Raw genomic sequence first — 13,645 nt, 5'->3', positions numbered from 1 at the left:
TGTGTTCTTGGGCAAGACACTTTACTCTCCAGTGCCTCTCTTCACCCAGGTGAATAAATAGGTACGGGCAAACTTAATGCTGGGGGTAACACTGCGATGGACTAGCATCCCATCCAGGGGTGAGTAGAAATACTCCTAGTCGCTTCATGCAACAGAAACCAGGATAAGCTCTGGCCTGCTGGGCCACTTGGCTCGTATGCAGACTTTACCTTTACCTGTCTTGTTTCTGATTGTTTTTTGTCACGTCGAGTTTATCGAAATGACAAATCACTTTCAGGACTCATTAGAATGACATTATTGAAAGAACAACCCCTTCGAGATAAGCATAATTTCTAAAAGCTTAATACTGACAAATGAACGGAACTTTCTTTGTAACTGTGTATGACTAAAGAGTGAAAGTGACGTCAGAAAGGGATTGGATATGTAGAACTTTGTTAATGTTAACTTTTGGCCCAAATGCCTTTAAGAATATGACCAATTCTACGACTTCGTGTCCATAATGTTTTATTCGACAAACTGAGTATTTCAGGGTTAGAACATATACCCGGAGTTCATGAGTACTACCACGAATATTTCGAACTATTTACATCAATCATGTAACTGAAATGGATCTTTAGCCGGTCCTCTGTCGCGAGCGACTCGTTACTTAGGTATTGCTTTTACGAAGTTTCGAACAAATAATACAAATTAGATCCTTGAAATCACTTCAGACTAAGAAAGCTGGAAAAGCGTGCGAAAAAGTTCTGATTCCTGTGTGATTTTTCAGAAAACAGTTAAGTGCAGTGCTCTACGGAATTAATATACTGTCCTATAAATCCCACAAGATGGACTCAAATAATCAAAGAAACGTGGGAACGTTGGCTTAATTTCCGCAGCATTTCCACTGAGCCTTCAGGTACCAGACGTTCCCGATTTTGATGTGCACTCCCTTTGCGTTTCCTGAAATATAAAACAAGACGCAAAGATCAAGATGAGTGAACAAGCGATTCAATGTTGAGCAGTCGTGTTTATACCCCATTCTTAAAAATGACTTGTCAATATCTGGAAGAAATTGAATGAGCAAGCAAGGAATGGATAAGGGGCTGCTCGCATATCGCAGTTCGAGTCAAGAGGTGAAATTAAAGAGTGTTAATCCTTAGGGACATTTACCTCCCCATTTGGTTGTATCAGTTGTCTGCTTCGTCATGCTAGCTATTGGATCTCCGGTGTTCGAGTCATTTTCCTCGATCTTAACAAGGTTTTCCTGGATGTTGCTGTTCCTTGCTTTGGCTTTCTCCCAGACCCGTTTCTCGATGCCATACCAAGCACCTTGAATACCTCGCTTACGCATGTAAGCGCGGTTGTTGCACGCTATACCGTACAAGTCCTCTCCATCTTGGCCAATCACATAGCCGACTTGTTGATCCATAGCTGAAGGAGAAATCCAAACACTTCATTGCTAAATAAATCACTCAATTGCTCCAACGTATACGTTTCCAAGATACATGGCTTTTCACGATTTTTCCAACCTCATTTACAATGTCTTTGACTGGTGCAGTATTGATCTGATTTCATTTTTATTTTTTGTCTACAATTAGACTGATTTTACCAAACGCGTAAAATAGGTTCCTTCACAAGTAGGTACTAGTAGAAAAAAAAATTGACTTGTTTTCATTTGTTTAGCTAGCTTTGTCTATTTTGCACTTATTGTTAGATGATCTCTGTAACAGTTTGCCTTTTCTTAACACTGTTTTTCATGGAGTGAAAAGGTCCAAGTTTTCACCGTGATCAGTCGCCTTTATTATGACCATCTAGTTTTGATGAAAAGCCCTTTTAAGACTTTAGATTTGAATGTCTACCATGGACACCATGTCAAAAAAGGTTGGCCATGCTACAATGACTTCACACGAAATCCATCCTTTAATCGCAGTTATGTTGCCTACAGTGCCGTGCAATACGCTTTGTTATCATATGACTAGTACAGCCCTGCGCACTATTTCCTTGGAAGACCATACGAAAAATGTCCCGTATGAGGACCGAACGCATCAAAGTGATAGTCAGGGCCGGAAAAAACGCGTACGGTCTTACTAATGCACAACTAATTCAGGTGCCAACTTACTCCGAAAGCACAGATAGTAAGTCAACACTCCTCACAAATTGAAAAACAAAAATTTCCATGTGATAAATTGCTTATTGACTGACTGAGGTCGGGCCGGACGGGAAATATTTGACATTCGGTGAGAACGTGCGAACCTCGCTGCGCTCGGTCCTGACCTCAAATCAAATATTATCCCGTCCGGCCCTCCCAGTCAGTCAATAAGTACATAGCACGAGCCCTTCGTGGCGGGTATTCTCACGTATCACGTTTCAATTTCTATACCGTATCCCTGCGCTCTTCACCTAAAATGAGCGAATGCTCCAACACTCTTAATTAAACCAATGTTTATGGCTTTGGTTCGCAAGAACTGCAACATCTTACTTTGAACTATAACTTAAACGTGTAAATGAAATCTATGTGTTACCAGTCCACGCATGTGCCTTGTCATCCGTCGAGAAGCAGCTAGACTTCAACCTAGAGTAAAAAAAACATCAGAACTGATCAGTCAGTATTCTCCTTTTGATTTTGGTGGATTCTGAAAATCTAGTGATACATCAACAAATGTTGATCCTTCACGAGTTGCTGAATTTCTTTGCTTTTGTTACCCTTAGTCTGTGGTACGGAAAATTTAACTGATAATCAGACTAGATATAATCTCTTGCAATGTAACCGTGATATATTTACCTGTCGCTTGATTTTTGACACACGTAAACAATGTCTTGAGTTTTGTGCACCAGAAATCCTCGGCTATATATCTCTGGAAAGAAAACGTTTATAGAAAGTATAACACATTCAGGTTTAAAAATTTAATTTAATTTTCAATTTAATAAATAGATTCCATGTCGCCGTGCGTCCGTTCAGTAATTGATCACAGATGACATCAAACTGTGATAAGAACAAAAGTGGCACACGAGCCGTTAGGCGAGTGTGTCACTGATGCTCTAACCACATTTTAACATCTTCTGTGATCTATTACTGAACAATGGCACGGGACATGGAATCTGTTTTGCATAAAAAATTAAAGAAATACAAAAAAATGGTAATGACGGTGGTTATTTATACGTCTCTCCTCCAATCGATCACAAGTAAGAACCAATTAAAATGCGAGGATAATTTGACTTATAATGTAATGAGTGATCGATGGATTGATCAATCGGTTGGTTAACTGGTTGGTTGGTTGGTTGGTTGATTAGACGGTTGGTTGATTGGGACAATTAGAAAATAGCAGACGAGCTCTTCTGGCGGTTCTTTACTCTATTTGTATGTCTGGATGAATTTGAATATCAAGCTCAAGAATATGACATACCTGGAAGCTCTGAAGGCGTTCCCGCAGGAGCACCATCACCTTAAAAGAATAAAAAAAAAACGAATGTCAGTCTGTCTGTCTTGGTCACGTGATGGCAGGTCTTTATCATGTCATGGGTAAACAATTTCCACAAATCAGCCATTTCCACTTCTTAATGAGTTCCTGTTATTTGGTCATGTGCCGTTAACGAAACAAATCAGTGTTAAAATACATTTGAAACATATCTTTTTAAACAAGTCTTTAAAAGCACATTTCTTTAATTTTCTTTGAGACCTTTTAACTTATCTCTCCTTTTATCAGCTTTTTATTTTTTTTTTAAATTTTAAACTATTTTTCTCATTTTCTTTTTGTGAAGCGCCAAGGGAAATTAATGGATTGCCTCTATAAATTAGTATTAGTATATGTTAATGTTGTCACGAAATAACTTCCATTATAATGTTGGGTTGTTCCACTTTCTCGTATTACTGCTTAAATCGGAAAGACTAACTTAACCCGGCAAAGAAACGTTACCCAATGTTAATTTTAAATTAGGGATTAAGGTGGATTACATCTCTTCCGGAGCAGGGTAGGGGTTTCATTAAAGATAACTCTTCTTTTCATTCCCTCCGACTCCTATAACAGCCTATTAGTTCTATAGAAAGGTCCTGGAGCCCGTTCCCTCCCTTACCTGGCGACTTGAACTTAAGGGACACTGGTACGGGTGGAGCTCCATATATGGCTGACATACTTGCTGGACTGTAGGACAGCTGTATCGGGGACACGGCGTAATTTTCGCCTGGAGGCATAAGTCCATCAGGATCCAGGTTCCCTTCGACTGAGAATGAAAACTGGTCTAGGAAGTGCATTCCCTTGACAAACTGGAAATAAAAATCTCGACATTTAATAGAAACAGACATGACTCGTGTATATACGGAAGGTCGTCTCTATCTATGCTTTCTCTGACGGAAGGAAAACGCTCGATTTAACAATGCTATTCAGCCAACCGTTCGCTCTTCGTCCGTGTATTTGTTCGTTGGTTCATTTATTTTAAGCTTTACTCTCCGTCTACTCTCAGTCTTTCAATCTATTTACTGATCAACTCACGCTAAACTTGGGTCCTTGTTTAGTTTCCAAGTAATTCAATTCAGGATCTCTCTCCAGCGTAGTGTAATTCACATACGGTGGCATCATCCAAAACACGTTCACATTATCTGCGTATTGCTGCGATTGCTCGGCATGGGACACTGTTCCGTTGAAATGCACTCTCGAGCTGAAGAGATACATAACACAATAGCGTGAACCCTTTATAAACCGTACCCAACCTCATCAAAACTACAAATCAACCAGGCCTCCTTACATCGAAAAGACGAACAACTGAACGCTCTCGGTAAGGCGACAGCAAACGTGATACTAGTAACATTGAAGTTTATTTTACCTTCTCTCCAGAGTGGTAGCCTCACTGCATGAGAGCTTAGTGCCCGGAACAACACAACTCGCTACAACTTGCAAAATCGGTCTTCTGTCCACAGGAACATCTGCTATCAGTGCAAAGTCTCCGATCCACATCATGCGCTTTCCGCCGCGCACCCCCACCCCCACCCAGTGCTTTGAACCATTTGTCACGTTGGCGTGGTCGTTTACAATAATCTCGAATTCCAACATGATCTTGTTATCTGGGTGATCTACGTCGCCGACCGTACTTTCGACCGTGCCGAAGTCGATCTTGCCGCGATCGTGAAGCTTTGGGTCTCCGACGGTGGAACTGAGTTGTGCTGTCATTTGGCTAAGGGCAGCGTTATTTTTTATGTTTTTACCCACACCGACAACTTGCAATGAGACGAGAGACATGATTGAAGTTTCATTCACAGGAAGGATTACCTGCAATGTTAAAAATAAAGACCTCAGTATTTGTCCACAAATGCTAAAGTGCTTACGCTGGCAGGTCGAGTTTATCTTTTCGTGAAGTTGTTGCTTTGACCTTCAAGTATCATTGCATTATCGTCGAATTGGAGCGTATGACATATTATTTGCAACGTGTGTTTACAATCCAGGGTTTTTGCTAGTTGTGCCCGGAAGCGAAAGAAAAGTTTTCGATTGTTAAACAAGCTCTGGCATATATTCTGAACATGGTCACATCACTACATCACTGCTACATCGCCTACAGCGCTTGAACGTACGTATGGTACATGCACATTCTCCGCAAGCTTATAACTGGCTGATTTTAACTGATGCCAAATATGTCACACATATTAGTCTAATTTTTTTCTCTATTTTTCTCACTTTTCCTTGTTGATATTGTAATTTAATCAGTGTAAAATTGTATTTGTCAATAAAGCAAATAATAAGAATCTTAAATCTGAATACTCATCTATACTCAAAAGAAAGGTTTCCTAAAGCTGGGGATCTCGAGCTCTGAAAATTTAGTAACTGCTAACTTCCTATTATTTTTTATTGCTGTATTGATCTCCAAGCGTTTTCTTGCAAATGAAACCTAGCAACTTCTCTAACTACTTAAGCTGAATCAATCAGTTCTTCGAGATGAGATACAAAGTAAAAAGAGTATTCGTTCAAGCCACCATCCAATTTTTAATTTAGAGTAATAAAACAACAACGCAATGTAATAAATGCGATGGAACAGTGGCACAAAACAGTTTACATTGACGAGCCAGTGGCTCAAGCTCGTAATTAACTACAAAATATATTTTTTCATAAAAAAAAGCACCTCTACTGTCAGAGTGGAAACGATTCGTCTCATTAATATATTGAAGTAAAATTTGGCGCGGCCACCGATTCGTATCTGATTGGTTGATTCGTTGAGTCTGAGCGAGAAGCCTGGGACTCCAGCCACATAAGACGGCGAAGGCTTATGGGTTGTGTTGAGCTTTTCATCTTCTCTTAAGTTCTGATATTTGAGCTGCATGAAGATATCAAGAGGCTCCAGTGGAGAGATTCTGTCGCTGACAATCAGGACTAAATCCCCAGAGATCGTTTGGCCTAAAAGATAAAAAAGCAAAAAAATAATAGATGTTAATAAGATGGAATGTTCTGTCAACAAAAGGAGCCCAGACATATTTTTGTTATTGAATGCTGCAATTATGTGAAATAAAGAAAGTGCTAACAACATGAAGACACGTTTAAAAATTTTATTAGTATGATTTTTAAGGAAAGTTTAAGGATAATCTTTAGGTGCCGTTTGAATTTTACCGACTTCTTATTTCTTTTTAAAAGCCATTACTTACCTTGTGATAACGTTGGGACCAAGATTTCATCCGAATGAAAATCGTCTTTCTTTTTCAATGACTGGCTGGCGTTGTTTGGATCACTGTAGGTCGCCGTCAAAATTTTCAGAGTGTTGGAGTAGAAAGATACTCGTACATTTTTTGCGTCCTCATAAGATGTGTTTTCCATATGCTCGACAGTCCAGTTCACAAACAGCATATCTCCAATCAAGTATCGATTACTGACAGTGTCGTTAGTGGTTGTAAATTTGGCAGTTAACGATGGCTCACTCTGTTTGAGACAAATAAGAAGGAAAATACGGGTTATTATACAGGTTATAAACGTAAGTCATGGAATACAATTAATGCGCTCAGAAAACCATACAAATTGTATATGATAGTGAGTTGCTTAGTGGGGTAACCAGTTAAACAGGTTAGTAGAAGTGATTCTCGTTTTCCTTAACGCACACGAATGAAAGCAAAATACAGTTCAAAATGTTTGTGACGCAACACACTGAAATGTCTGTTGTTTTCTATATTTTTTTGAGAGTGACGCAGAGGTTCTCTTCTGGATATAATATTGAGAGTAGTAAATTTCTATACAGTTGAGTCACCTATGACTAAAAGCCAGCTCCACTCAGCCTTGTTAATTAATCAAGGAAAAATGCTTGAAAGTAAACTGATTCTGCTCATCACGGGAAAACTTCACTGATATCAGTTGAATTCTCTAAACTAACAATATACAAAACGTATGGAGACATGTAAGGAGAATTTGCAGTCTGACACAAAGACATAATACACACCTTGTATACGTACAGCGCCTCTTGGCCCACCCACAGCATTTGGTAGCCACTGCGCATGCCTGCGCCCACCCAGTGTTTTGAGTTATTAGCTAGCAGTGGATGATCTTTGATAGTGACGTTGTACTCTATCACAATCTTGTTTGGGGATGCGTCGCTGCCAGAAACCTTGGCAATGAAAACAAATTGAACAAAAACAAATAAGATGGAAGAGAGATAAATTCACCTGAATTTATTGGGAAGTGATGGAAGTCTTGCCTCGCTGGAACTCGCGAAATATCACAAAACGAGATTCTTCCATGACGAGAATTTACGTCAAGTTACCTCAGAAGGCAATGGGAGGCGCGGTAGCCTCGTGGTTAGTGCGCTCGTCTCCCGGCCGAATTGAGCGGTCCGGGTTCGAGCCCTGGCTGGGGACATTGTACTTGGGCAAGACACTTTACTTTTTCAGTGCCTCTCTTCACCCAGGTGTATAAATGGGTACCGGCGAACCTAACGCTGGGGGTAACCCTGCGATGGACTAGCATCCCATCTAGGGGGGAGTAGAGATACTCCTAGTCGCTTCATGCTACAGAAACCGGGATAAGCTCTGGCCTGATGGGCCACTTGGCTCGTATCCAGACTTTACCTTTCACCTCAGAAGGTGCCTCGTCAAATCACTCAACAACTTACTCACCCACTCACCCACCCAGCCATGCTCTGCCACTAAACTCTGGTAAGTGGTGAGATTTCTGCATCACTCCGTACCATACAGTTGTCATCATTATCTCATACGTGAACATTAAATCTAGACTCTAGACACGATTCTCTAAATATCCCGCATTGCGAAGCATGTGCCTTTGCAACAACTTCACCAACATTATCACTTACAGTTAAGTTTCCAAAGTCCAGAACAGCGCGGTCATTGAAGGGCACTTCATCGCTGGAGTCATATGAAGCGACAGCATTTGGTATCCCTCCTCCAGGATTCTTGACTTGTACATTGTGCAGTTCCATGAAGGAGAAATCATTGATATTGGTGCTTATCTCAACCAGCAGAGAAAAGTTGAGTTTTGGTAAATGGACAGTCATGGTATATCCAGTCGTATTGCCTACCCATAGGTCTGCAAGTCAATTTAAAGGCAGGGAATTAAATTTTTCAGCCCAGAAGTCTGCTGAACTGTATCAGGGAAAACCAAATCAAGAATTGCTATTCAATTTCTACCGCAAGTAAAGGTAATTTGATTCATCTATGTTATAAAAACACTCTGACCAAGTACATAGCCGTGCTTTAGATCAAGCTTAGATCTTCTGCGAATTCTCGTTAACGAATCTGATTATATTTCTTTAGGACATATCCCGCTCAATATTCTTTTTTTCATTTTATACCTCTCCCTAATTCTGAATAACTAAGTGTTGCAGACTCTATCAATCGGTCGAATTATTGTTCTTGAGACGAAATGTTATTTTTGCTTTTAAAGAAAAAGTGAAATGACCTACACCAGTCCCTACGATAATACGCAAGGACACATGAGTGATACTTACATGAGCACGAAGTTCTGGCCAGTGACACTGTTGGGAACACGGCATACAGGGTTGGCTGCGAGGGAACTGGGCCATAGTGGTAATTGTTATTACTGCCATCCTGACCAGTAACTAGTACAGCAAAGTAAAGATTCGACAAAGGCTGAATTGAGTCTTTGACTGTGGCCTCGAAAGTGATGGACACTACGTCTCCACTATTCAGCGATGTCACATCAAAAGAAATCGCGCTGGAGTTGTATTGCGCTGCACCATTGATACTCCCGGCTACAACGGACAGTGAGCTGTTTACAGGCTCGAGATACTGCGACCACAGAACAACTTTGAGGTTGTTCTTCAAATCGACAGCTCCTGCGGATTGGTTGTGTGTCAGGTTGAGTTGAAAAGACATCGAGTCACCGGTGTTGTAGTAAGTAACATTCTGAACTATTGGAGAGAAGTCGACTTTGAAGGATTTCGAGACTGTTGAAGGCTAAAAGATAATGAATCATTCATTAACAACTGAGAAAATAATTCATGCTTCTTTTCCAGACTATTTCACTGAAAAGTCAGTTTTATATTTGGTCTTGTAAATCGAGGAGAAAGCCTCTTGTCTCTCCTTAAATGAAATGGAGCAGCAGATTAGGGTTAAAAATGATGTGAGCAGTAAAGAAACTTACATTTGCGATAGAGCGCCTGACAATATGATGCATTTCGTCATTGTCATCATCACAGTCGTCTTGGAATTCATTCATGCAAGCTGCGTCTGAAAAACAAGCACTTCACGCTGAGGGCATTTACGCATGCGCAATTTAGATCACAATTCGCTCATGACAACATAGTTTTGCGGCACTTAGACATTTTGGCGGACTCCTCAAAAAATGTCCACCTACGGGTTAAATGCTCCGTGAAAATCAAAACAGACGCTAGATCGGCTCTTCGATGCTTATAATTTAGATCTCTGATGCATAAAAAATTTAATCATTGTTTTCACGTAGTATCACCATAGCAACTAAGGCACACACCTATAGCGGATCCTTATGTCACAAGAACTGTTAAAGATATTTCGCGTGCAAGAGCTCTTTGACATGTCGAGGACAGTCCTGTCGTTTCGTCGATTGCTTCTTTCTGTTTCTGTGAGAGAGGATCTACAGATATATTGCCATTATCTTATGACGTCAATCATGGTTCACAACAAGAACAAGAAAAAAGTTGAGGTTCATTTGATTGTTGCAACACTTAAAACTTGGAAACTTTCTTTTGAATTAAGTACCCTTCAGTTCGCCGTAGTTTTTATCTTTATTTTTCATTTTACATTTGTCGCCTTTGATATTGAGTTCATATTATTTCTTTGAGAGAAGAATTCCATACGAAATTCATGGCCGGTTAAAGTTTTCATGAAATCAGTATTTTCAGCATGTAAATGTGTGATTCCGGGTTCGAGTCTCTACTTCAAAACGTTTTCAAACCATGAGAAATTAGCAACTTGAGCCGTGCACAGCAGCTGAAAACCAAACTACAAACATAAAGGAATATCATTAACTTCGTATCAAGGTTCTAAAATTTGGCCAGACTTCAAAGAAATACGTCAGCCCTTACCTTTCTTCGTAAATTTTAGAACTGGTTTAAACGGACATGAAAGTTGGTTATCAGCAATACGGTTTGTGAGTTAAATTGTTGTAGATATTGGACTTCTTAGCCCGCAGTGTACAAGGAAAGTTGCGTTATTAGGTAAAACAAGAACTAATGAAATTGTGAATTTAAGTTTACTAGTCTTCCAACTTCCATTTGTTTTTCGGCTTAAGCCAACGGTTCTCTTTTGAAGTGCTCCAGTGTCATCTGGAGTTTTCAAAACCCAGCATCAGGAGTAGAAAACAAAAACGTCGTTTCCTTGATAAATTTCAGAAACGTTTGTTTTCAGCATGCCAAATTTACTTGCTTATATATTATTATGCGTTTGTTACTATACCAAATGCTTTTCGGTCTCCTAACCAATCTTAAGCTATCGGTTTCAAAACACTACAGAAGAAACTGACTACGTACAGTAACGGGATAGAAAATTCGATTGAGTTTAATAATCGCAAAGGTTTTCGCGAATTTGTGTAAACTTACAAAACCGAAAAAGGATGACTTCACATTATGTCGTCTACCTCACTGATGAACATCCAATATCTGACACAAGTCTTGCCGATCCACTGAAAGAATACCTTTGTTCAACTCCTGACTGGTTTTTCGTTCACGTTGCTAACAAAAAATGCGAAGTTTTTGAGTAAAGCGGTTTGCACCTTTGTGTGCATTAGGAATAGAGATAAATTTAGTTTCGCATGACCCATACGCAAAGCTCTTATTAAGCAGTCAAATTTCTTTTGTTCCTAGGTGTTGCAAGCAAGCTACTGTTTCTATATTATGGCTCCGTTATTTCCTTGAAAGGCCGAAACTTAATAAAGATTGTGCATTGATGGAAGATTCAGCATCGTATTAAGTTTCAAACCAATACAAAGTAAAACCAAACAAGCTCGTCGATATCTGCAAACTTCTGTTACACACTGGGACAATTTAGGTTCCTTAATAATACATGACAAGTACGAAAAACTGTACTGCGGCCGGCGCGCGGAAGCAGAACTGAACGGTTTGAAAGACCCCGAGAGATTTAAACATTAAAAGAAATGCTATCTATCATCGCTTAAAACGAGTCCGTGGCATTGAAACGTCGACCAGCTTTGAAACACAGCATAATATTAATTCATCCTGTGAAAAGTCAGAAAGCTAAACATCTTTCACGCATAAAACAAAACCATCTGTGGGAAGCATTAGTATAAATTCAAAAGGTGTTGTTCTTGTTTTTCCGCGACCTTACTGATAAACAGAAATGTTTAATGTAACATTTCTGGGGGCTCTATATCAGCATTGACCCAGTTAAAGATCAAAATTTGGATGACAGCTCCGTAGCATTGCAAACTGGAATGCTCCTTCGTGTACTAGCCAAAAATTATTACATCGCTATTTTTTCGCATTTTGCTTCGTTACGAGTCTTAATTTCCGAATTGCCATAATCAGAATCGGCGTGAAATCGTTTCGTGTTGTCGTAAAATCTCAATGAATTGTGGTCATGGATTAATCGAAAATTTTCGCTAATGTGCTTCGAGGATTAAGCGCAAATAAAGAAAAGGATTGCTATTTCTTTTAATACTTACGAGCCATGGATCTGCCGGCAACGAAGAAGGTTGCAACGCAACAAATAAGAAAATATACGCCGTACCGTGTGAATGTACAAGCGTTCATCATTTTAGACAAAAAATGGCGCGTTCAAACCATGAAGGAAATTTCTTTCTCCCAAAATGTCGCAGTTCTTCACCTGTCCTCTATATCGGACAAATCGTCACTTTTAAAGATGTCCAAGACTTGAGTTATAAGGTGGCTGTCTTTTGTCTCCTATTGGGCGACTCTGACACTTTGCAATAGCGAGAAATTTGAATTTCAAAGGCGAGTCAACAAAACGATATGCAAATCTCCCGTTGGCTCACGCTTGTATAAACAAGTTGGGAAACCCAGCGATCCTCGCCGAATTGTCAGGGCCAGGAGCTTTGGTTCGAAAATTACTTCGCAAAAAGAAAGTCTCGATTTTCCTAGCGTATTATTGATTGAAACTCAATGCATAGGAAAGGAACATACAGCTGTACAAGCAAGCTAGTACAATATGATATTTGGTTTTGTTAACTCCTATAGAAGGTAAATTACACAGTTAAAATAAATTGACGGAAGATCGGTAACTATGGAATCAAGATTGACTGGTTAATACGAAAAAGAGCCCCATGCCTGCTAAGGAACTTTCTAAACATATCTGATGGGCTACTGAGCTGCAAAAAAAAACGTTATTACTTGCAGCAAACCTTTGAATCAATTAATGCTTTAGTGCGTGACGTGTTTCGTTACGCTGATACGCGTTAAAGGAAAAATAAATTTTCGGAAGGCTGTGTTCTTGGCAAAGGTCTAGTAAATATAAAAAAAATTTCACCACTGAAATATAGCAGCTCAACGCATACTAGTGTTTGGCATTGAAGGCTAAAACATGCCTACAACTTCAATCTTACTTATTTCATGTCAAGTGTTCTCCTGTTAGTTTTTAAGGGGGAGCAAAAAAACTCATCAAACAATTCAATGAGAGCAACCTACTGCCATTTAAATTCACAATGTGATACCTGTCTTGTTTTGGCTTTTTAATCCCTTTGAAAAAACATTTTCCTTGAATCTACTGACACCGCTGCATAACGGATGTCACTTTTTGCACTCAAAGGAACTTTGCACTAGACTAGAAACATAGAGTCGGAGGAACCTGAAACAAACGTTTCAGTTGAGTACAAGTTAGCTTGTCCCCTGACAGAAGCAGGTGGCAAATATATTTAAATAGTAACCCAAAAGACAGTTTGTCGGAACCGAGTCAATTACGAAAAAAATTCCACTTTCCATCTCTGCCAACTTTCATGTTCTACCGGCGAATGCTTTGAAGTGCACAGTAAGCTGTTGCCGTACCCAAATTCGAAATTATCCTATCAAAAGCCTTGTTCATTCTCCTGAGTTTCTGCAATATCGTTACTGACCTGATTTTTGGTAGCTTGTGGCATTTAAAATGCCTCATCGTACTTTTCTGGTTTCTTTGGTCTCCCTGTGGTGGTTACAAAAGTATCCTCCTTGGCTATTTTCTCGCAAAAAAGCCGTCCATTTTAACTGCTTCAGCCTCAAGCCGCTGAGCGGGTACGCCATGTAT

At 39.7% G+C, this 13,645-nt stretch overlaps 1 protein-coding gene across 1 annotated transcript; it reads right to left on the bottom strand.

Annotated features, from left to right (window-relative positions):
• Positions 1-487: 487 nt before the first annotated feature.
• LOC110056598 (uncharacterized) lies at positions 488-12,302 on the bottom strand. The gene is made up of 15 exons (XM_020763109.2): positions 12,075-12,302; positions 9,561-9,646; positions 8,905-9,373; positions 8,251-8,483; positions 7,384-7,548; positions 6,602-6,872; positions 6,085-6,356; positions 4,798-5,240; positions 4,467-4,632; positions 4,051-4,240; positions 3,384-3,422; positions 2,762-2,834; positions 2,502-2,551; positions 1,150-1,410; positions 488-939 (listed from the first exon to the last, which is right to left on the bottom strand). Exons 1-15 carry the CDS (start codon positions 12,163-12,165, stop codon positions 863-865), a joined length of 2,886 nt encoding a protein of 961 aa, XP_020618768.2. The 5' UTR covers positions 12,166-12,302; the 3' UTR covers positions 488-862.
• Between the last annotated feature and the right edge of the window lie 1,343 nt (positions 12,303-13,645).

This window comes from Orbicella faveolata, unplaced genomic scaffold (assembly GCF_042242905.1).
Source record: "Orbicella faveolata isolate gen_17 unplaced genomic scaffold, um_ofav_v1 contig_35, whole genome shotgun sequence".
NCBI classification, from domain to species: domain Eukaryota; kingdom Metazoa; phylum Cnidaria; class Anthozoa; order Scleractinia; family Merulinidae; genus Orbicella; species Orbicella faveolata.
This window is presented reverse-complemented; position numbering and strand designations above follow the sequence as displayed.

Bases quoted from the DNA above. Each gene is read 5' to 3' on its own strand.
- LOC110056598 (XM_020763109.2), bottom strand. From the start codon at position 12,165: ATGATGAACGCTTGTACATTCACACGGTACGGCGTATATTTTCTTATT. The intron at 6,873-7,383 runs GTGTGTATTATG...TGTCTCAAACAG, and splicing joins AGGCGCTGTACGTATACAAG to AGTGAGCCATCGTTAACTGC. The intron at 4,633-4,797 runs GTAAAATAAACT...GTATCTCTTCAG, and splicing joins GCTACCACTCTGGAGAGAAG to CTCGAGAGTGCATTTCAACG.